A 23,796-nucleotide genomic window follows, 5' to 3' on the forward strand; every position below is an offset into this window, starting at 1 on the left:
GTAACGACTCATACCATAACCTTGTAACTAAAGTACACATGAATGTCTCAGTCATTTGAAACCAGTAGCTTTATCTATAAAAGAATATCTGTGCAGATGACCGATGATTTGATTTTTGGTCCTCAATGCTCTTCAACTTCTCATACCTTGCTAAAACGTAGTATTTATTGTGATATGTTATAAAATAATATAAAAGATAGGTCATCTCGAGCTCTTTCTACAGGTTGTGAATAAAATGACAACATTGTGTATGGATTTTACAGGAAAAACATCCTTATGTGAATATTAGCTTAACTGATGATAGAATTGTAACATTGCTGCCTGGGAGGTGTAATCAAGGACGACACAATAAAACACACCATGATTCACATCTTGTACAAGATTAAAGTTGAATAAACGTGCACATGCGAGACGTCCCGCAAACTACACTTTCCCATATTTCAATTTATGACGGAATTTGTCAACAATAATGGCGACGACATTATCTGATACCAGAGAGTGTCGTACCTAAAAATCAATGTACATACAAATAACGGGACTCCAGATTATATAGACTTGAGTAATCTTAGATGCTATTCCACAAATTGCAAATTATAAATTGTGAAAGTTAGAATTCTTTATACACTACACATGAAATAAACGATCAGTTAGAGTAACAATATAATCCTGACATTCCAGACAGAGTTGATAATAACGATGTATTTTCATATTCATTTGGTTCCTGAATTTCATCTGATGTTTCCTTAGCCTGTTATTACTTGTCATCCTCTACGACTGGCTCATCCACCACAGATGCTATCTTCTTATTAGGCATCTGTTTGTTTTGTTCTTCTGTTTACATGTTCTCGTCCTTAAATTGAAACCAGTGCCTCATCTATTCGTGCTACTTCATTTATATATGGCATTGGAAACACATCACAAGGACACCATCTACATTTAACCCTGTTCATTGTATGTGCAAAGCGCACGTCTCTTTAAACTTTAAGTTGGATAATTTCTCAAATTTTCTTAGGAGACATGTGATTGATTAAGCTAAAAGTCATTACACGCCAGTACTTTTCCGTTCGTTTTTCTCTGAATTTATTAATAACAACGCAACATACAACCAAACTCACGAAATTGTGATGTAGAAGAAACGCGCGTCTGGCGTACTAAATGATAATCCTGGTACCTTTGATAACTATCTGCTTTAACAATTAAACAAAATATGGCTTCAGAAATCAAAATGACCCGCATATCGGGGCTAGAGTAAACCTTCTTGACGGGATAAAGGGACAGCTTTAAGGAAATCTCTAAATTTTGATTATGCAACTTTGGGATATAAAACTTGATTCTGGGAAAGTTGTAATAGAGGCCAGATATTGGTTTTATATTTTATAAGAAAGTGTCAAAAATAGTTATTTTGAAAAAATAACAATAACAAACACTATCACTTAACAGAAATTACCATCTCTAGTTCCAGTAATATACCTTTGCCACCCACTACTGAGTTCAATGATGATAATATTATAAATTTTGACGAACCTGTTGTTAAAACATCGACACAGATTGCGCCCTACCGAAAGTCTTCTAAAACCGTAAAAACAGTTTATGTGACCATTTCTGATTACAGTATTGATGCTTTTGTAATTGTCCATCAAATAAAAATACAACTAGAAAGACACAAAGCGAAAAACATTCGTTACAGCAATTCCTAGTTGGAAACCAGAGAAATATATACCATCCCACTCAACGAGTTAAATCAAATGTTGTGTCAATGTTTATTATCAGTAAGGAAAGATGACGGAAACCAGTATGAACAAGCATCCCTAAAAGGAATGCTCTAGTTTCGACAGGTATTTGAGGCAACATAACATGGCTACCTAATAATTAAAAGTGCTGAGGTTTCGAAAGTAAAACATGTCCACACAGCAAAACAGGTGGAACTTTTAAAAAATGGGAAAAGGGAACGGAAATAATTAGGCAGAGACACTCTGTGGCCAAGATATAGAAAAGCTCTTTTAGTCAGGAAGTCACAGAACACCACCAAATGACATTGGGTGACGTCAAATTCTCAGGGACAATTCATCGAGGCTTAAGTATCTTCAAGTGATAAAACGCATTACAAAAACAAGAACAGGCAAAAAGCTAAAAGACAAGAGAGAATTCCCACAAATGGCATGGGCATTGTCGAAATGCCCATCAGATATTTATGATTTGTTCCTTATCATTAGTACAAACAAACCAATGCAGGAATTTATTTAAGATAATTTGTAAATTTCAGATCATTATAATCAAAGAAGCTATTTTATTTAACTATAAATGAACATAAGTCAATTCAACAAGTTATCTGTTTGAATAACTCGATTGAAAAGTCTGAAAAAACCCGAAAAGATGCACGAAATGTATTAACGGTGAATAATGTATTGAGTGTTCCAAATTCACAGAAACAAAAACAAGACCATCAAAACGTTTGTAAAGAGTTAGAAAAAAAAAAACCAATTGATAAAGCACTGAAGCATGTCTCAACTACGTTTAGCAACAAACTTTAAATATGTGAACGAGAAAGTAGTTATCAAAGGTACCAGGATTATAATTTGATGTACCAGACGCGCCTTTCGTCTACATAAGACTCACCAGTGACGCTCAAAACAAAATAGTTAGAAAGCCAAATAAGTATAAAGTTAAAAAGCATTTATGACCCAAAATTCCAAAAAGGTTATCTATGCCTGTAATAACACAATCCTTAGTATTTTGAATAAATCATATAGGGACGAAGTCCCCAATTACGGTAGAAAAATCAATAAAAAAAAAAAAAAAAAAAAAATCGGGAAAATTTCCCGAATTTTTCATTCTACTAATGAACTCAAAATTGTTAACTTTTTATTTCAGATCTACTTCCTGTTTCGGTTTTCTCCGCTTTTGCGCAGATATCTGTCTTGTTTGCATGAGACTTTGAAAAAAAAATTATATTTATCAGTATAGTAAAATATAAGATTGGATCTCAATACAAATTCAATTTTAAAAATTGTTTGATATGAAAAAACGTTACCTGATGAAAGCGTTTCTTTTGTTTACATCGAATATGACGTCATAACTTAAAGAACGTCACAGCTAATTCCCTAACAACAGAATCAAAATCGGGAACGTTACGTACGGTATTTCGGTTTCTTTTATCGACGTGATTGAATTAAAAAAATAATACATACAGACTTCGTCCCCATTCACAGGTTATGCCTTCCTCATATTACTTTTCCAAAAAATTAATTTATTAAAAATAAACATATAATTGATATTCATGTCAAAACCAGTAAAGCCAGGCTTGATGCAATAATTCGGTGACTGTCACAGGGTATATCTGACTTATACAAACCAACTAATTTCAGAAATCCTTGTGGTGTAGTTCCTGAGAAAAATGTGACGAAAGTTATCAATTTGACTATCAAGTGTAAAATTATTCAAGTGTTTGGTAAACAGAAAGTAGTTAAATGATGTATCTGAAAACGCATCACACGGTTTAGCTGACTTAAATGAACACTGAAACCAAATTTCAGAAATCCTTGTAGTGGTGTTCCTGAGAAAATGGTGACGAAAATGATAACCTTGGCTATCATGTGTAAAATGATACAAGTGTTAGGTAAACAGTAATTTATTGAGTTATGAATCTGAAAACGCATCACATGGTAGAACCGACTTATATAAATATTGAAACCAAATTTCAGAAATCCTTGTAGTTAGGTTCATGTGAAAAATATTCATGGGACTGACGGATGGACTGACGGACAGACAGAGGTTAAACAGTTTACCCCCACTTTCATACATGTTATTGACATTAAAATGCTTCCTACCAAAATCGGCAAAGTCAACACAATTAATGAAATATGTTTTATAGTATTCCTGCAGTTGCAAAATATACATTGCGCTTCGTCTTCATTCTTTAGAAGATACTCATGTGTCATTCTAGTATGACCAATAACTAAACACGAAGAAATATATACATGTATGTACTTTTCACAAAACGACACTTGGTGTAACATAGACACCAAAAGAAGGATCACAATGTCATTATCCTGATCATCAGAAGAAAGACAAACCAGAGAAGAACACGAAGACGTTAATAATAAAGTAGTCCATAGAGTCTGGGAGAGCAATACCAGTTTGAACAGGTAATATAATTCATTATTAAGCTTTAAATGGAGCTATAGTGCGTCATACAGAGATTAGAAATTATTATAATTTATCATTTAGTTATTTAATTCACTATTGTATTACTTTTCAAATTTAAGCAAGCTTAATTTTTAAACATTGCTTTCATTAATTATATTCAGGTAAAAATTATACAAACAATGTCTTTAATTCACACAAGACCTTTGGGTTTCTCGCTAAATGTTAGCACGAGTTTCTTGCTTTTAAATTTGAATAGACATAAAAAGAGTTTCAATGTACCACATTTTTAGTTATTTGAAAATCACCAAGGAGTTTGAATGGAACAACTCTCCAATCTTTCTGTTTATATATATTTCTGCTGTTTTTGAATTTATTACACTTGTTTCAGTTCCCATTGATATTTTGGACATTCTATCCATGTACATAACTTGCTTGGACTTAAGAAATTTTTGAGGTTGCGGATTTATCGAAATTCACTGCTTTGGTTGATCCAGCAGAGACAATTGTTATACACTGGTACACCCGTCAGTGTTTGATAGTCAACTTTTTGTAAATTGTTTGTAAACAATTTATGTTATTTGTTTGAAGAAAATTGAATTACCATGGCAAATAAGCAACCATTTATTTTACAATGAATAATATGAACGTACAATTCTTAAATGATATATTTGCTTAGTTTGATATTCATTGTTCAGTCTTATTCAAATCAAGTAAAGATATTTCCGTATAACTAGCATTACACGCATCCATTATATACAATAAGAAGTATATGGTATTAATTAATTAATTTGTCAATTGTGTAATCAAACAAAGTTTCTAATTTGTAAGATGAAAAGAACTTCCCACAATAAACTTAATACATATCTTCCCTTTACAGAAAATGCCCGTGCATATAAGAAATCAGGGTAGTGAAAGATGAAATATCCTTGTTTTTTTTTTATTTTAATGAAATACTAAAGATCATTTGAATCAAATGAAGATTGTAGAAATTTTCCATGTCCACGTTTACTAAGATTGAGTATGACTTGCAATGGGAAATGCATATAAGCCAGTCTGCTATTGCCACATTAAAATCTGCCCTAAGTACTTAGCATGCACTGTATCATCTTTATTTATTTTAATTCAAGCAATATAAAATCTTTCTTTGGTTTCATTTTTGATAAACAAAATCAATATAAATGGTCAAAACTCTTTTTTTTTTTTAAATTCTCAGTAAACATTGGAAATATTAGAATAAGAACACGATTCCCAAATAAGACATATGTATCCAATAAAGACTAAGTAACTCATTGTCGATCACTGTATGACCTTCAGTAATGAGAAAAACTATACTGTATAATAAGTAATCAAACATGGTTAAATTGTAAATAAAAATGAGGAAGCTAGCTATCTGTATAACTATATACACATTATTCCCGAAGGAACTTAATAAAAAAGGAAAAATCTCCAAGCCTGAAACAGCATATTTACAAAAAAAAAAAAAAAAAACACGAACCCCACCCCGTCGTGTTGCTTATGTGATTACAAATCCGGTAAATAGTCTAATTCGGTAGGTCACATTCATGAAAGGGAAGGGGATTGTAGTTACGACGTAAGGAACATATCCGATATAATTTGTGAAACGGTTATTCCATAACGGTCAACCAACTCGTGATGACGTCCGTAAAATTTACGAAGGGATGATTTCAACTTCACCATTTGGAACTCTTGGTTTAATAGCTTCCTTGTGAGCAGTAACCATCTATCAAGAAAATCATGATAGGAAATGCAAGCACGGGAATATCGTATCAATTGGGAGATATATACCCCGTATGCAGGTGCTGCTGGAATGTTGCTACTTAGAAATGGAAAGTTCACAATTGGAAAGCTGAAATCATCTCTTTTGTCGTAAAGTTTTGTTTTCAACCGACCCTCATTGTCAATTTCTAGATGTAAGTCAAGATATGAAGCCGACTTAACTGTATCTGTAGTATCCTTTATCTCCAATTCGATGGGATAGATGCGTTCCACATAGTCACCAAATTTTGAATTGTTTAGTGAAAGAACGTCATCTATATAGCGGAAAGTAGAGGTAAAGGATATTGCTAACTTCTTATCTTTCTTCCTAAGAAGTTCCTGCATGAAGTCAGCCTCATAATAATAAAGAAACAAGTCGGCAAGTAGAGGGGCACAGTTTGTTCCCATTGGGATGCCGACAGCCTGTTGAAAAACACGTCCTCCGAACGTTACAAATATGTTGTCAATCAAGAAATCAAGCATCTTGATAATATCGGTTTCAGAGAAATTTTTGTTTGAATCAGAGTGATTCTTTACAAAGTATGATTTATCCCTCCCTAAGACATAATACTTGTATCTACGTTGGCCATTCTTTTTTATGAAGCAAAGTAATACCAACTCTTTCAATTTGTCTTTTAGTTTGGAATGTGGAATACTTGTGTAAAGAGTAGAAAAGTCAAATGTTTTAATACTGTTACAAGATGAAAGAGAGTTAGATTGTATGTACTCTAAAAGATCTTTAGAATTTTTAAGTATCCACATCTGATTTACGCCACCTCTAGAATAGGCAGTTTCACAATAACTTTGAAGCCCGTCTTTGATTGCTGATAAAATAGATGTTAATAATTTAGAAAGAGGTTTCGTGGAGCACTTGGAAGACCCAGCAATATACCGTTGTTTGTAAGGACACTTATGTAGTTTAGGTATCCAATACAGTGATGAAAGATCCAGTTCTTCATCTTTGGTTCTTCATCTTTGGTTGAAATACCAAAGGAACAAAGAACAGACCTATGATTATCCAGGATTTCCTCTTTGGTAAGTGTCGTGAGGGTATATATAAACCTCTGTAAAACATTGAACAGGACTTCGGCCTTCTTTATGTAGCAACACATTTTGTTTACCTTCAGCTGTACTTTCTTTTTGTCTATTTTGTATAAGTTGAGCTACTGTTCAAAGGGGCCAACATATAGGATATATTTTAATGTAAAGAAAGTTTATTCACAAGCAATTTTCATTATTGATAAAAATAAATCTGTGTGCCTTTTCTATTGTTTTACCTTTTTCGTACTTGTTAAACAATGTTTTAAGTAAGATGTAAGCCTCTAACAGTCCATTCTGAAAATATTTTACAGAATGGACTGTTATCCGCTTATATCCCTTTCATAAATGTAGGTAGGCAAAAGTATGCTATTAAAGCATTAAGAAAGCTTTAAAGAATCTTTTAAATCTTTCATCCACATAAGTTTCCAATGTCCCTCTTTTTAGACGTACGAATTTCAAAGGGTTACATAAAATTGTCGTGTAAAATAACATATTAAGGAATATCCATGCAACTTCAGTTTTTTTTTATGGATATGGAAATATATATTTTTCATCGTTTTTACCTCTTAAAGAATATTTTTTGTGGATCGAATCAATCTTTTCTTTTAATTCATGCGTTATCAATCTCAAGCTAAGGGATTCAATTGAAGTTTGCATGAATACGGATTAATTAAGTCGAATTATTCAACAGTTTTGTGGTATATTATGGGATACCGAGTGGACTACACTCAGACCAAGAAGCTAATTTTGAGAGGAAGGTGATGAAAGAGCTAGGTCAAATCCTGTAAACACAGAAATCCAGAACAATATCCTATCAACCTAGGGGAAAAGTAATGACCGAGCAATTCAACAAAACTCTATTGGGATTGATTTATACACTAAAGTTGCATCAAAAAGTAAAATCACAAAAATACTGAACTCGGGGAAAATCAAATCGGAAAGTCCCTAATCATGGCAAAATCAAATGACAAAACACATCAAAAACGAATGGACAACAACTGTCATATTCCTTCCTGACTTGGTACAGGCATTTTAAAATGTAGAAAATGGTGGATTAAACCTGTTTTTATAGCGCTAAACCTCTCACTTTTTATGACAGTCTCCTCAAATTCCGTTATATTTACAATGATAAAATGGTGGATTAAACCTGGTTTTATAGCGCTAAACCTCTCACTTTTTATGACAGTCTCATCAAATTCCGTTATATTTACAATGATGAGTAAACTAAATAGACATAATAAATAAAATAGTCAAAATATGGGTACAGCAGTCATCATTGTGTAACAATTTTAAAAGAAACAATTTCACAGAACACAAAAGCATCTATCAAATTAAAAACACATGCATTGCTTAGCGTGTCTGACGTCAGAAAATTTATACGTCACATAATTTTGTCGTTCAATGTCTATACAAACAACTAAAACGAATTCACATGGGCAATGTTAGCATACAGGGTTTAACATCAAAAGTATGTAAGAATTAACTTCAGAAATAGACAGATTTAAAATAGTCCAAAAGTTCTATAGAAGTTATAAGAATCCACAAATGGTTCATTCCACTTCTTGATTAAATAATTTTTAAGATTGTCGTTCAACGTATTTTCTAATTTATAATAGAAATATAACATATATAATGACATCATTTTTAAAAAAAAGACGGAATTTTGAAATTGAAAAAAATGTTAATTCAAGATATAATAGATGCCAAGTTATGACCATGGCAAATAAGAAAATCATTTGGAAGTTTACATGCGAAAAACAAGAATAGAATTAATATAACTGAATTCTCTTTTTAAATTGGTTTATATATTCAATACTTCTAATAGAGTGGGCCTTTTTGAAGGGTTTATGTTAGGATGGTATTGGCATAAGGAAACATTATTCAAACTTTTTGAGAAATTGAATTAAAATCAGTCGATACGAATATGTTGCTGGCACAGTCCGTCTTTACGTTCACCGAAGCCTAAGACATTAGGATATGCCTCGATCTCTTAATTTCAAATACCTTTCCATAGACTATCCAATTGGTCAAGATTTTGATTGGTTAAATAGATTGGAAATGAATTGATTAATCCCCAAACTCAAAAATTGGTATTTCCATACCGTATTGCTTCAAGTCGATTTGCAGAACCAGTGCTATCAGAGGAACTAGAACTGAGAATTGGTGACAGATTCCCAACAAAAACAAAACATTCGACAAGCGTGTGAAAAGATTGGGCGGAAAACAGAAACTGCAGTCCAATGGCTGGGTTGAGGAATTTACCAGTATATAACAATTTGACTTCTGATTATACAGATTTATCATGGAAATCCGAATAAAAGAAGGGTCACCTTACACCCTATTGATCAAAACGGCAACTTGTACACGTGTATACATGTAGAGGATTTCTTCTACCCGTGAATACAAATTAAAACTGTCAATGAAACTCCCCATATACGAAGTGATTTTAGTATTTTTTTATTGTCACACATGTATTTTATTTGAAAGTGGCAATGTCGATTAATCCAACATCAACACATGTAACAAACACCCAATGGAGATTAGAGAATAGCAATATGGGCACCTTTGGTCCTCTTTTCTACCGTCAGTAGAAGCCATCCTTGCCAAAGCGGATCGCCCTTGTTTTATTGTTCAGGATGTACACATACGCAGCCACGTTGCTTATATAAATAAACTCATAATCGATAACAGGATTGAAATTTTGTATTTGGTCCGAGACCACAATTGTCGTCCCTTGATTTTCGTTGTTCACAAATATAGTCCCTAGTGTTGACAGTGGGTTATTTGCCATTAATTTTTATACTTCCAAATTTATTTCTCCATGTTTAATGCCTCAAATTGAAAGTAGGGGGGTAAAATTACACTGTAAAGAAATTTGGGTCCAACATTTTAAAGGAAAGTAGTGATATGGTCCAGCTGAAAAAGGTTTAAAATTAGCACTTCGGAAGCTGTCAAAAGATTTCAAGACGGCCTAAACATAAACTTTTCCATATTTTAAGTTAGAGCCGATGCAGATGTCTATAATTTTGATATAATTTGTCCCAAAAGTAGTACAACACACTGTAAAAGTTTCTTTGAGAAAGCGCATGTGGGATTTTTTTTAATTTTAATTTGCACCAGACGCGCGTTTCGTCTACAAAAGACTCATCAGTAACGCTCGTATACAAATAGAGTAAAAAAACAAATAAATCACGAGGTTCAAGACCATTGAGAACCAAACATTCCTAAAAGTTTTGCAAAATACAGCAAAGATTATCTATTTCTGAAAAGAAAAGCTTAGAACGTAGATAACTCAAAGTTATGTAAACAGTAAATTTAAAATTATAACCATATTCATGTCAATACAGGAGTGCTAGATACTGGGCTGGCGATACCCTTAGGGAATGTGAAGACGTCTTCACGTAATGAACACTTAAATAAAGGCAGCAGTAGTATAGCGCTGTCCACACTCATAAATCCATGGACAAAACTGAGGGAAACGCATTAAATATAAAAGAACGACACAACACTACAATGTAACACACACAGAAACGGACCAAGCATCAGACAAAATCCCACGAGAATAACACAAATAACATCAAAGCCAAATACATGAATTTGGGATAGACAAGTACCGTGACACGTCTTATCAAAATGTGAATTTACACTCAAAAATAAGAGAAAACAAACGACGCAACGTTAAAATGTAACACACACAAAAACGAACTATTATATAACAATGGCCATATTCCTGACTTGGTACAGGACATTTTTACAGGAAAAAATGGTGGGTTGAACCTGGTTTTGTGGCATGCAAAACCTCCCTCTTTTATAGCCATGTGAAATATAACATTAAAATGACAACTCAACACCACAGGACTACAATATAAATAAATTGGAGAACACAATTGACAAAGAAACACACGAACAACAGCCAACAAAAGGCAACACGTTCAAAATTTTGATACGCAAGAAGTGCATTGTCCACACAAGATCTACTAGTGACGCCCAGATACAAAAGTTTGAAAGCCGAAACAAGCACAAAGTCAGCATCGAGGACCAAAAGATAAAAAAAGTTGTGCCAAAAAAGGCCAGGGTTTTCTGTTAGTTACCAGAACATCCCTATAATTTAGAATCATTTATACTTTTGCAAACAGTAAATTTATAAAATTACTATTCAAAAGATATACATGATAAAACTGAAGTATTAACTTATTACAGGAAACAACTGAAATACATTACATAACCAGACATATAAAAGATGCAAGAACCAAATTTACCCTCCAGTTTTATCCAAATTCCGACTTTCATCATGCATGAAATATTTTTCACTGGACTTATACCAACCAACAACCAATTTTACATCTGCTGTCTGAAAAGGCACTATTTGTACTATCAACATTAGTAGTCTAAAGCCCATCTGGAACGAAACAATTGAAACAATCAATATGATTACTACAGATGCTCCGATACCTTTGTTAGTTGATTATCAGTTTCTGAAAATATCAGTTGGACAGTAGCCTATACATTAGTTCTATCATTAAAATATGGTATGTTTTCTTTATTCATATAGAAAATGAAATACATTGAAATAAAGAAATTATTTCTTTGAAATTACCGGTTCGACACACCTGTTAGTGTACTGCAAGTCCCAGAGATAATTGCAGCCAAGTTGCCAATAATATGGTACTGGCACACAAAAACGGTTATTGAATGATTGAAATTTTCTGTTTTAAAAAGATTAAACAAAATTTAATAACGGAATATATCTTCTTTCCCTGTAGGTTTACAATAACATCAATATTAATCGTAAATATGGTAAATATAAACCTGGGAAATATATAGAATATATCTCAAAGCAAAAAAAAATTTAATTGGTTTATGATAACGATTATCGTATCAAACATATTTTTACAATAATGGATGAAATTTGAAAAACATAGGCAGGACAGGAGTTTTGAGTAAAAAAAAAAGGCAGGATGAGAGACTTTGTAAAGAAAAAAAGCCAGGATGACAATTTAGATAAAAAAAAGTCAGGATAAACTAATAAAAAAAAAGGCAGGACCGAATAGAGTGAAAAATAAAAAAGGCAGGACAGAGATTACAACGAAAAAAAAAAAATGCAGGACAAAATATTTCATCCTAGCCCCCCTCCCCCCCCATAAAAATCAAATGGTAGCTCCCTAACTGCAGTCACCGTGATCAGTCAGTATAACCGCAGTGGGTACTTAAAAGTTTGATGATAATCATGGTAATATATGAAGATGATATTATAAAACGTGTTGAACAAGTTGACTTCGTCAGTGTCGATAACATAACTAGATGTTCTCGTTAAATACTTCATGTATATATTCTGGGGTTTTAATTTTGCTTTTGTGTTTATTTTCTCTATTCTATATTTTGTCATTATATATCATTAAGAATTAATTATAATCATTGTAATAAATTGTTTGAAATTATACAGCCCTCTTAGGGCGTCCTTGATTCACAATACAAATATTGTTTTGTCTAGTATACAGGCACGTTTTGGACTATGATTCAATACCAAATCTTGAATCTCATCAAATAAAACTCAATACTGTATTATCGTGACTGCGTAAATATACACACCAAATTTTCAAAATGCTGTAGTTTATTTAAGGTTTATGACCCCTTCTGTAGCCATTTTTGTGCGAATTTTTCAAACTTCAATTGTATCAAAACTACAGATATAATAAATAATAACAATAGGCAATTCTGTACCTATACCAAGGGGAAACTTGATGCAAAGCATAACTTTTTAATGTTTCATCGCATTCAATAAAGAAAAGAGGACTTTGAGGCAAATAAACCAAGATTTTTATAGAAAATCCACAGCCTTTAATACCGATATTTATGTTATAAAATTTGAAACATAGATTACTCACTTGTTTTTCTATGATGTGTTAGTGTTTAATTTTTACAAAAAGTTCTAACCAACCTGTAAATTCCAAAATACCTCGTGCTGAGTCACTAAAGACGAGCGCACACTAAAAGGTGTACTTGATTTGGTCCATATTTTTATTTGTTTTAACCAATAACTACATTAATAAACTTATTTTAAGGAAATCAATGCTAGCACTGCATGCAATAATCATATATCTATCAGTCATCAAATTGCCAAATATGAGAGTTCAAGGATAAAGGCTGTGGATTTTCTATAAAATTTCCATATGTTTAGCATCGAATCAACACAAGGGTACATAATTCTTAAATGTATGTCAGAAAAGCTTTTCTATTAAACTGCTAGTACTTCTTGATTATGCCGATTGGAAGTACATAAACTATTAGTTCATTAATCCAGAAGCCTCTCCGAACCTGTCGGCGGGCATGATCCCTCCAGTGACCGTTCTGGTCAATCACTAGGATTTTCATGAAATAAACGCCTTAAGTTTATGATTTGACAGACTTAATTGTTGGCTATTAAGGCGTTTTTTAGGCTGCTTTGACTCACCAACTAATTGGATGTTATTTGGTTTCCTTACAAAAATAGTGTCCAAACATATTATTTTTTGTAGATCTATTTGGACGCAAGTCAATGCAATGACAATTAAGTTGGAAACGAAATGGAAACAAAGTGTGAATCGAACTTCATAATAATTTTCAAATTTTATGACAACATTGACTATAGATAGATCTATTAAAAAAGAACTATAGCAAGTGAAAACATAATTTTTACGAATACAGTCAATGGTTTTGATCTTTATATAATTATATATCAAAGATACAAGGCTTATTATTTTATACATATACTATAGTAAATGTGCAAGAACCACCAGTTATTGAAGCTTTGTTCATAATATTGAGTTAAAGACTCTGCTCCTTCGACAATCTGACTTCAATATCACGACCGTAACCGAGGAGAAACATATAGATTTAGAGGTTAGTTCTTATCCATTTGAAGCGGAATGGAAAATTCCAGTTGATGAGGTTATAGATAGTGTCCTCCCGCTTACTATCTGTTGCCTCATTGATGTACAAGCTTATCTAAAGCATACGGACCACATTAGCAACGGTTTTAAACATACAAGGGGTTGATCTTTGGAATTGTCAGGTTTCTAGACTTTTTATAGACGTTTACATTGCGATGTCCCGTAACTGACAATTTCAAAAGATAGACGGTCCTAATGCATTTCGTATGCTTTTGATCAGTTTGTAGTTTTTGAAATCTTAAATATCCGTAATGCTACCTTATTATTTTCAAATCGGCTGTGCAACATTCCTGCAAACAGACATGGTTCATCTGTCACTGCTGGAAAAAGACGGCAATTTGGACTGAGCTTACCTATGTAAAGATCTAAGCTTTTAACTAGTTAGTTAACTTCATCTAGACGCTCATACATGCATGATTCATTTATTTCTTCTTTACCCCACTCATTATAAAATATTGTATAGTATTTAATACCTTTATTGACGGTAATTTATGGTATGAATGCGTCCAGTTTAGGTTTACCCTTTTGAACGGGACGTCCGAAGTCGAGCATAACCATACAGGAAAGTTTGTTTTGAATACCCCTAATGGTTTTATAATAAGAACACTCTGGAGAATAGACATATGGTCACTACAGGTCTTCTCCCGATCGGCAGTAAAATCCTTGCCAAGCTGGGAGTCGGTTTGTTTGTGCGGGATGAATCAAGTACGTAGCCACGTCCAGTCCGAATGGGCACGTTAGATCTGAGGCCTCGTATGTCCTGTCAAAAGTCATGAATATGGCAGTTGTAATCTTGTAGTTCCTTTCTGTGTCTGTTGCATTGTCGTTTGTTATCGTTGCACTTGCGTGTTTTATTGTTTCGTTATTTGTTATTTTCTCATTATCGCTGTTTTCTTATGACGGTTAATGTGTTTCCCACGGTGTGGTTTGTAATCCGGAATTGTTTTCTCTCAATCGAATTGCGACTTTTAAATGCTACCTCGGACTCTAACATTTCTCCTGCCTTGTGAAATATGTTACTCTGAAACATCTCTTATGCGTGACATACTGTGATTGTGTGAAGTACGCTACCTTCAATTAATTGCAACTCATATTACATGTCACTGTAAATATTGTGAAATGGTTACACATAACAAACAAAAGAGTAACAGGTCACTGCAAGTATTGTGAAATGTGCTACCTTCAATTAATTGCTACTCATATTACATGTCACTGTAAACATTGTGAAATGGTTACACATAACAAACAAAAGAGTCCCAGGTCACTGCAAGTATTGTGAAATACGCTACCTTCAATTAATTGCTACTGATATAACTTGTAAAGATATCTCATAGCCAATGGGACAATTGTCGGCTTGGGTCCTGACACCGCATAGGGTTAACCATGGGGTTTTACCATATTAATGTTTCCTCTATTTTTCAGATATAGAAGCAATGACCATGTACATCATCAAATTTAGGGGCAGCAGACTAGAATGGAACAGGTTCTTGGAGACTACCAATCCGGCACCAGGGCAATATAATTTCTACAAGCATAAACTCAAGTTAGATAGTTTGGAGCAGACAAAGGAGATGGTGGCAGTGATAGAGGGGATGGGGGTTGAGTTCCTCCTCATTCACCCCGACCCCTATCCCTCTCCTGAAGAGGAAAGAGAAAGGAGGGAGGAGGAAGATCAGAGGAGAAGAAGAGAATACAGGGAGAAGGCTAAGCTGCACCGGAAGAGAAAGGAGGCAGAGAGGAGGCGCCGAGACTCTGCCTGAACCTCTCTGCCTGAACCTCATTTCATTGTTTAGTACATTACAAATTACTGTGATTTTGTTTGCTTTTTAAGTTTATATTTTTTTACCAGTGTAGGTTTCTTTGTTTATTATATGTATTTACATTTTTATTGTTGTTTTATTTTATGTATGATATGTTTTTATTTTTTTTCCATTTTTTTGGGTTACACATAACAAACAAAAGAGTTACAGGTGTATATTATTTATTTCTATGTACAGGTATATATATATTATTTATTTGAAATATTCGTATAATACAACATGGTACAGATATATACAAGCAAAAGATACCCCGGTCCAGCCTGAGCCCTATCAGGGATAGGGATAGGCTTATGCGTAGCATCACCGTGAAGTACCACCACAGCAGTGCACTCTTGAACATGGCACTCGCTGCATGGTAGTACACGGTAACCCCCACTCATAGGCCTATCTCTACCTCTATACATGCAGAATAAATAAGTAAAACTATATACAGATATATACAAGCAAAAGATACCCAGGTCCAGCCTGAGCCCTATCAGGGATAGGGATAGGCTTATGCGTAGCATCACCGTGAAGTACCACCACAGCAGTGCACTCTTGAACATGGCACTCGCTGCATGGTAGTACACGGTAACCCCCACTCATAGGCCTATCTCTACCTCTATACATGCAGAATAAATAAGTAAAACTATATACAGATATATACAAGCAAAAGATACCCAGGTCCAGCCTGAGCCCTATCAGGGATAGGGATAGGCTTATGCGTAGCATCACCGTGAAGTACCACCACAGCAGTGCACTCTTGAACATGGCACTCGCTGCATGGTAGTACACGGTAACCCCCACTCATAGGCCTATCTCTACCTCTATACATGCAGAATAAATAAGTAAAACTATATACAGATATATACACAAGGCAACGACAATGTACAAAATATATACAAGCAAAAGATACCCCGGTCCACCCTGCCCACCCTGCCCGCTTTTAACAGGGATAGGGATAGGCTTATGCGTAGCATCACCGTGAAGTACCACCACAGCAGTGCACTCTTCAACATGGAACTCGCTGCATAGTAGAACACGATAACCCCCACTCATAGGCCTATCTCTAACCCTATACATGCAGAATAAATAAGTAAAACTATATTCAGATATATACACAAGGCAACGACAATGTACAAGATATATACAAGCAAAAGATACCCCGGTCCACCCTGCCCGCCTTTAACAGGGTTAGGGATAGGCTTATGCGTAGCATCTACGTGAAGTACCACCACAGCAGTGCACTCTTCAACATGGCACTCGCTGCATAGTAGAACACGATAACCCCCACTCATAGGCCTATCTCTAACCCTATACATGCAGAATAAATAAGTAAAACTATATACAGATATATACACAAGGCAACGACAATGTACAAGATATATACAAGCAAAAGATACCCCGGTCCACCCTGCCCACCCTGCCCGCCTTTAACAGGGATAGGCTTATGCGTAGCATCACCGTGAAGTACCACCACAGCAGTGCACTCTTCAACATGGCACTCGCTGCATAGTAGAACACGATAACCCCCACTCATAGGCCTATCTCTAACCCTATACATGCAGAATAAATAAGTAAAACTATATACAGATATATACACAAGTCAACGACAATGTACAAGATATATACAAGCAAAAGATACCCCGGTCCACCCTGCCCGCCTTTAACAGGGTTAGGGATAGGCTTATGCGTAGCATCACCGTGAAGTACCACCACAGCAGTGCACTCTTCAACATGGCACTCGCTGCATGGTAGAACACGATAACCCCCACTCATAGGCCTATCCCTAACTCTATACTTGCAGAATAAATAAGTAATACTATATACAGATATATACAGATATACACGTGGTCGGTGTCTCTATCACTGGTCGGTGTCTCTATCACTAATAAAAAAAAAAAAATCCCCTAACCCACTCCCTATTGGTCGGTGTCTCTATCACTGGTCGGTGTCTCTATCACTAATAAAAAAAAAAAATCCCCTAACCCACTCCCTATTGGTCGGTGTCTCTATCACTGGTCGGTGTCTCTATCACTAATAAAAAAAAAAAATCCCCGTTCCCACTCCCTATTGGTCGGTGTCTCTATCACTGGTCGGTGTCTCTATCACGAATAAAAAAAAAATCTCAGTCCAATAGTCCCTCATTCCATTTACTAAATCTCGGTGCCTTCTTCTTCTTCTTCTTCTTCTTCTTCTGTCTCGTGTCCTCAGCTGGCCTTCCCGTCTGCAAAAATAAAGATACCTTTAGCCAAGGCATTGATAATGTTTCCCACCCCCCTTATATCTTTTATGCGTAGCATTTTCACGGGCTATGCCTGTGGTTTATGGGTAGCATTTTCACAGTTTCTTCGGATGCGTATGTTTTCATCGTGTATAATTTTCTGCCCGATCTTGTGTGTTTTATCGAAGGTCCGACTGACTGAGTTTACTAATTAAAGTACTTACCTCTACCTTACTCCTCTCTACAACCAGCTCCTCTAGATTCTGCTCTCTCTCCGCCCGAGAGGGGACCACACCGCTGCCTCCGGCCATCGGCTCGTCCTGCTGTTGTCCTTTTGCTGCTGCATCCTGAAATTTGATAGTGAAATTTAAAATAACATTAAGTAACATTTTCACAAAAAAAGAATCATTTTCACGGGAATAATATATTTGTTGCGACTAGTAAGCTAATTTACCTTGAAGGCCTGTCCAAGTTTGTCCAGGACAGCATGACGGCTCTCCACTCGCCGGGACTGGTCGTAGTACTTGTCGGCAGTCGCTACATTGTGCGCCATGTGCTTGGCCAGCTAAATGGCTTCCTCCCGGGTGGCCCCGCTCTCTCTGAGGGTGCTAACCGCCACCTTCCTGTTCCGACTGGCGGTTAGGGTTGTCTTCTTCATCCCCTCTCCCTCGCAGAATCTATCCTATTCTGTCTGGACCAGCTTACTCATTGCCTGTAATAAAAATCACACTGACATTATGACCTCAACGAATAATACATAATACGACCGATAGCAGACCGCGAAATAAAAACACCGTCATTTACAATTTTCAAACACATAATGTATGTCTTATGTAAATATACGTACCGAGGGCGTAAGGAATTCTCCCTTGCCCGTCAGGAACAAGTAAGGCTGGGGCTTCTCTGGTGGGTTGACTGGTAGGCTCAGGTGTGTCGCGTACACCTGCAGGAGTCCAAGGAGGTCAGCAGCTATCCTCACATGGCAGATCTTGCCAGAGCGCGCCTCCTTGTGCTCGAACACCTGTAAGAGAGGGATTGATATTAAAACGATAGACAGTAATACTTAATCACCTATAAGAGAGAGATTGATATTAATACGATACACAGTAATATAATTACTTAACACTTAATACCGATAACTTATAATTTATTGTGATTTACCTCGATCTCGATATCAGTCCCATCTACTGCTACAGCCGCCAGGACATCCGCCCGCCTCAAGTGGGTTATGTCCCCAGCCCTCTTGGCGTTACTCAAGAGTAACTGGAGACATAAGATGTTCCGGGCGTCCATCTTCTCTGCCCTGGACAGCTGCTCTCCTCTCTCTGCCTTCTCGATCACTGTCCTGGCTCTGGTGGGTCGTTGTCCGTCCAGGTACTTGGCTATCTGCGCTGGCTCCAGATCCAGAATGTCCTCGCCACGCGCGTGGCTCGCCACCTTGGCGATGAGGACATCCTCCTTCAGGCTCTTGCTCACCGTCTTCATTGTCTCGGAGAGCGTGGTGAGCTGGTCTGCAAGGAGACGCAGATGGCGGAGCCAAGTACCCTTTCCTGCAAGGAACTGCAGGAACCCAGCCAAGCTGTGGAGATATACACGCAGGGTAGCAGGCTTCACTCTGAAAAAGAAAAAGAGGAAATAACTGACACTGCATTACGTATGCGTAACATTTTCACATGTATACTTACAAGTTTCACGTATGCGTAACACTTTCACATGTATACTTACAAAGTATCACGTATGCGTAACATTTTTACATGTATACTTACAAGTTTCACGTATGCGTAACATTTTTACATGGCGTGCAACATTCCCCCCAAACACAACGTAAAGGCTTACAGGGTATGATTGACTTACCTGTCTTCTTGGAGGTGGCGGTTGACCTCACCGTCCAAGGTCCCGATCTTCTCCAGATCCAGAAGCGCCTGCCTCGTCAGCCCTGTGGGCAACCAAAACTTCACAGCCGTCAAGTGGCTCTGTGTGGTGGTAGCCTTGCGGGCTATCCCACACGCTCTGTCGGTCATCGTCTTTCTGAAAGGGAAAACACCATTTGTATATATATGCATTTCTTATGCGCAACATTTTCACATGTATACTTAAAAGTTTCACGTATGCGTAACACTTTCACATGTATATTTATAAGTTTCACGTATGCGTAACATTTTCACATGTATACTTACAAGTCTTGGGTCGTCAGCGACGTAAAAGGCCGGCCGTACCCCAATTCTTTCCAACTGACAATCAGACCACGTCATGTCAATGTATTTTTTTTTCTCTAAAAACGCAATCAAAGGTACCAAAATACAAACTCACCCGTAGTCTACTAGTGCCTGTTGTAGTTCCTGCTGAGCCTGGGTGCCTTCCTCGTAAGGCACTGCTCCCTGGATGGCCTCGCGGAACTCTTCGCTGTCCTTCTCCAGCTTGTGCACCGTCTTAAGGTGCACATCCATGCGGATCGTATTTGACCCGCACAGACCACACTCAAGACGGCCACCGTAGGTCCTGTTGCCTTGGTCGCGGGGTCTGCCCTTCGTCTTCACAGGCACCGCCTCGGCGTCAGGGTGACACACCGTCATGTGACGTCTCAGGTTGACCACCGCAGCAGTACACCCTTCAATTTGGCACTCCCTGCGTGGTCGTTTCTGAAAATAAATAAAACAAAAACATTTATGTGTAACATTTTCACATGACGGGTAGCAATTGTCAGAAAAATACACAAGTCCGTCCACCGAATAAAGTTTCAGGTCCGAAAATTTTTCCCATTTATGTGTAACATTTTCACATGACGGGTAGCAATTGTCAGAAAAATACACAAGTCCGTCCACCGAATAAAGTTTCTTGAGGGGTTCGATATGTTTTACACTGATAGCCCTTAAGGGTATATATAGTATATAATAAAAAATATATTAACATAAAACTCACCGTGTCACCCTTATACACCTTCGTGGCGGCTCTCCTCGTCCTTCTACGAACTGGCTCGTCAGCTTGCTGTGGGTCATCAGCTTCAGTGTCAGACCCTGACTCCTCCGCTGGCACATCAGCAGCAACAGCTGGAACCTCAGTTCTACGAACTGGCTCGTCAGCTTCATCAGTGTCAGACTCCGACTCCTCTGCTGGCACGTCAGCAGCAACAGCTGGAACATCAGTTCCAGCGGAACTGGCCTCAAACTCCGCAATAGTGCGGGCGACAAACCCCTTGGCCGAAGAATCTTCAAGAAAAGTGCGAACATTTACAAGTAACATTCACAAAATTTGTTTTTTCTCGGGCCGCCTTGTTTTTTTCTGCGGCTTCCCTCTGTCTCCAGCCATTAACCCGCGGCTCTCGCTAATTTTTTTTTTTCACATTCAATTAATTTTCAAATCTAATCCGTCCTACAAATGTGACAACCGCATTCACAGTAAGTCAAGTTAACGATTGTTAAACTTACCAAACAGGTCCTTCTCCTCATTTGAAACCTCCTTCCTCTTCTTGGCAGGAGGTGCCTCCTCGTCCGAAGGACTTTCTACCGCTGTAAAAGGAAATAGTCAACTTTCAATATTACTTGTAACATTTTCACACCTAAAAATATATTTTCATAATTTGATATATTTTCATGCCCATCACTTCGATGTCTAATGATAAACTTACCGCTGTCGTCCGATGAGTAGTCATCAGCGCTGGGTGGCGGGACATACTGGTCACAGGAGTCCTCCCCTGATGACATGTCTGTTGACTCTGTAAAAAAAATATTTGCCATGCACATCTACAGTATTCACCATTATGCGTAGCATTATCACAATTACGCGCGCGTAGCATTATCTTAATCATATAGAACAGAAGAAAAAAAACAAAAAAAAACAAAAAACAAATACAGTATTCACCATTATGCGTAGCATTATCACAATTACGCGTAGCATTATCACAATCATATAGAACAGAAAAAAAAAAACAAAAAACAAATACAGTATTCACCATTATGCGTAGCATTATCACAATTACATACCCTGCTTCTCCTGTACGATGTCAGCTGCCTCTGGGAAAAACACCATAGACTTCCTCCTGGACGATCTCCTCTCCCCCCTAAACTGGCGAACCTTCGGGGCTGGGCAAGCTGCTGGCGCCGGCGACTTCTTGAAACCCTTCAACATCGTGCTCTGCTGCGCCAGCAGGTTCCCAAGGAAGGATACACCCTTCCTCTCTTCCTTCTCGTCCAGCTTGGACCATTCCAGGTCCAAGTCCTGCAATCCTGTAAGAATAAGTATCAGAAAATTATACACGATGAAAACATGCACAGCCGAAGAAACTGTGAAAATGCTACCCATAAACCACAGGCATAGCCCGTGAAAATGCTACGCATAAAAGATATAAGGCAGGAAACATTGGGGCCGATATCTAAATACAATGTACCTACCAGAGTCAGAGTCCTCAAGGTATGCCTCCTGTACCGCGTCCCTCAGCTGGCTGGTCCTGGTCTCCTCCTTCCGCGTTGGGGTCGGTGTGACCCTGGTCTCCTTCCGCGTTGGGGTCGCCATGACCCTGGTCTCCTTCCGCGTTGGGGTCGCCATGACCCTGGTCTCCTCCTTCCGCGTTGGGGTCGGTGTGACCCTGGTCTCCTCCTCCACCATGTCCTCTTCTGTAAAAAATGAAAGGAAAGATTAGCAAGGCATGTTCACGTACTTAACAGTGATAATGATTGACAGTGTTGGCTAATATCTAAATACAAGGTACTCACCGGTGACAGGCTCTGTCTTGGGCACTATCGGGTCAATAGGGACCGCCTGGAACAAGACGGGGTCGGCCGTGCCAGCGTCCACCTCCACCCTGAGGTCAATAGGGACCTCCATCCTCTGGACGGCTCCCGCGTAGTTACCTGAAATATATAATGTGTGAATACATTGCACAACAGTTCTCTATGAAGTTTGCATTACCTGAAAAAAAAATAATGTGTGAATACATAGCACAGTAGTTCCCCATGAAGACTTGAAAGTAAAGATTTAACATAGGAGATAAAGGTACTCACCTATAGAAAGGTAACTGTCTGTCCAAGCCTGGACGCGGTTGGCTGCACCGCCGACTCTCAGGCTTGCCCGTCCCAGTCCTGCCCGCAACTGCCTCTTCCCCAGAAACAGGCTCCTAACAGGCCGTCCCAGACTTTTATTAAGGACAAACCTGCTAGGCATACCCGCTAGAATGCCTGATACGCAGCGGGTGCTGTCCTGCCGTGCCCACCACGCTGCCTCCTGTCCAATCCTCTGCTGGTCCATCCTTCTGGCGTTCTGGACGCGGGCCAGCCACTAAGGCTCACTAGGCAGTGGGATGTTCACTCCGGGGGAAACCCACTTCAGCTCCTTCCACACACCATCCCGAAGAATGGTGTGCTTCCGGCCACCCTACTGGTCTCATGGTGATCCTTAATGATCACCCTGCTAGATTCTTCCATTAAAACCTGCAATGTAAATGTTATGTGTAAGATTGGAGAATATCCGCCCGCTGCCTCTCGATGAAAAATCCTCGGACATAGAAATTTCTCCCCGCTGAAATTATTTTTTCCCCGGCTAATCGTACTACCCGCGGCCGCCCGCTAAAACGTCTTCCGCGGATCCTCGATGAAATGAAATGTAAACGTTATGTGTAACATTTTCGCTGATTTTCAAGTGTGGACCGATTTCAACAAGTAACAGATCGATACTTATAACCCTACTCACCATCCTGCTTGTTGTCAGCTCCGGGTCAAACGTGGGCTTCCCCGTGGGCTTCTCCGTGGTCGGGATCCCCCAGGTCCTCAGCTGTGACATGTGCATCTTAGTCGGCCGCCACTCCCATCCGGACCTCTGGATATTGGCTACGGGTACATCCCGCACCACTACCTTCAGCACACCATCTTGAAAGATGATGTGCTTCGGG

The 23,796-nt window shown here is 37.7% G+C and overlaps 2 protein-coding genes across 2 annotated transcripts; both read right to left on the bottom strand.

Annotated features, from left to right (window-relative positions):
- Positions 1-17,154: 17,154 nt before the first annotated feature.
- LOC139485600 (uncharacterized) lies at positions 17,155-18,501 on the bottom strand. Its single transcript, XM_071270197.1, has 3 exons — positions 18,370-18,501; positions 18,140-18,262; positions 17,155-17,918 (listed from the first exon to the last, which is right to left on the bottom strand). Exons 1-3 carry the CDS (start codon positions 18,466-18,468, stop codon positions 17,820-17,822), a joined length of 321 nt encoding a protein of 106 aa, XP_071126298.1. The 5' UTR covers positions 18,469-18,501; the 3' UTR covers positions 17,155-17,819.
- On the bottom strand, positions 18,490-23,333 carry LOC139484098 (uncharacterized). The gene is made up of 12 exons (XM_071267826.1): positions 22,913-23,333; positions 22,625-22,762; positions 22,304-22,525; positions 21,896-22,138; positions 21,541-21,627; positions 21,341-21,421; positions 20,835-21,121; positions 20,226-20,554; positions 19,770-19,943; positions 19,077-19,530; positions 18,763-18,936; positions 18,490-18,627 (listed from the first exon to the last, which is right to left on the bottom strand). The coding sequence occupies exons 1-12, from the start codon at positions 23,154-23,156 to the stop codon at positions 18,598-18,600; spliced, it is 2,463 nt and encodes an 820-aa protein (XP_071123927.1). The 5' UTR covers positions 23,157-23,333; the 3' UTR covers positions 18,490-18,597.
- Between the last annotated feature and the right edge of the window lie 463 nt (positions 23,334-23,796).

Source organism: Mytilus edulis, chromosome 8 (assembly GCF_963676685.1).
Source record: "Mytilus edulis chromosome 8, xbMytEdul2.2, whole genome shotgun sequence".
Taxonomy (NCBI): Eukaryota; Metazoa; Mollusca; class Bivalvia; order Mytilida; family Mytilidae; genus Mytilus; species Mytilus edulis.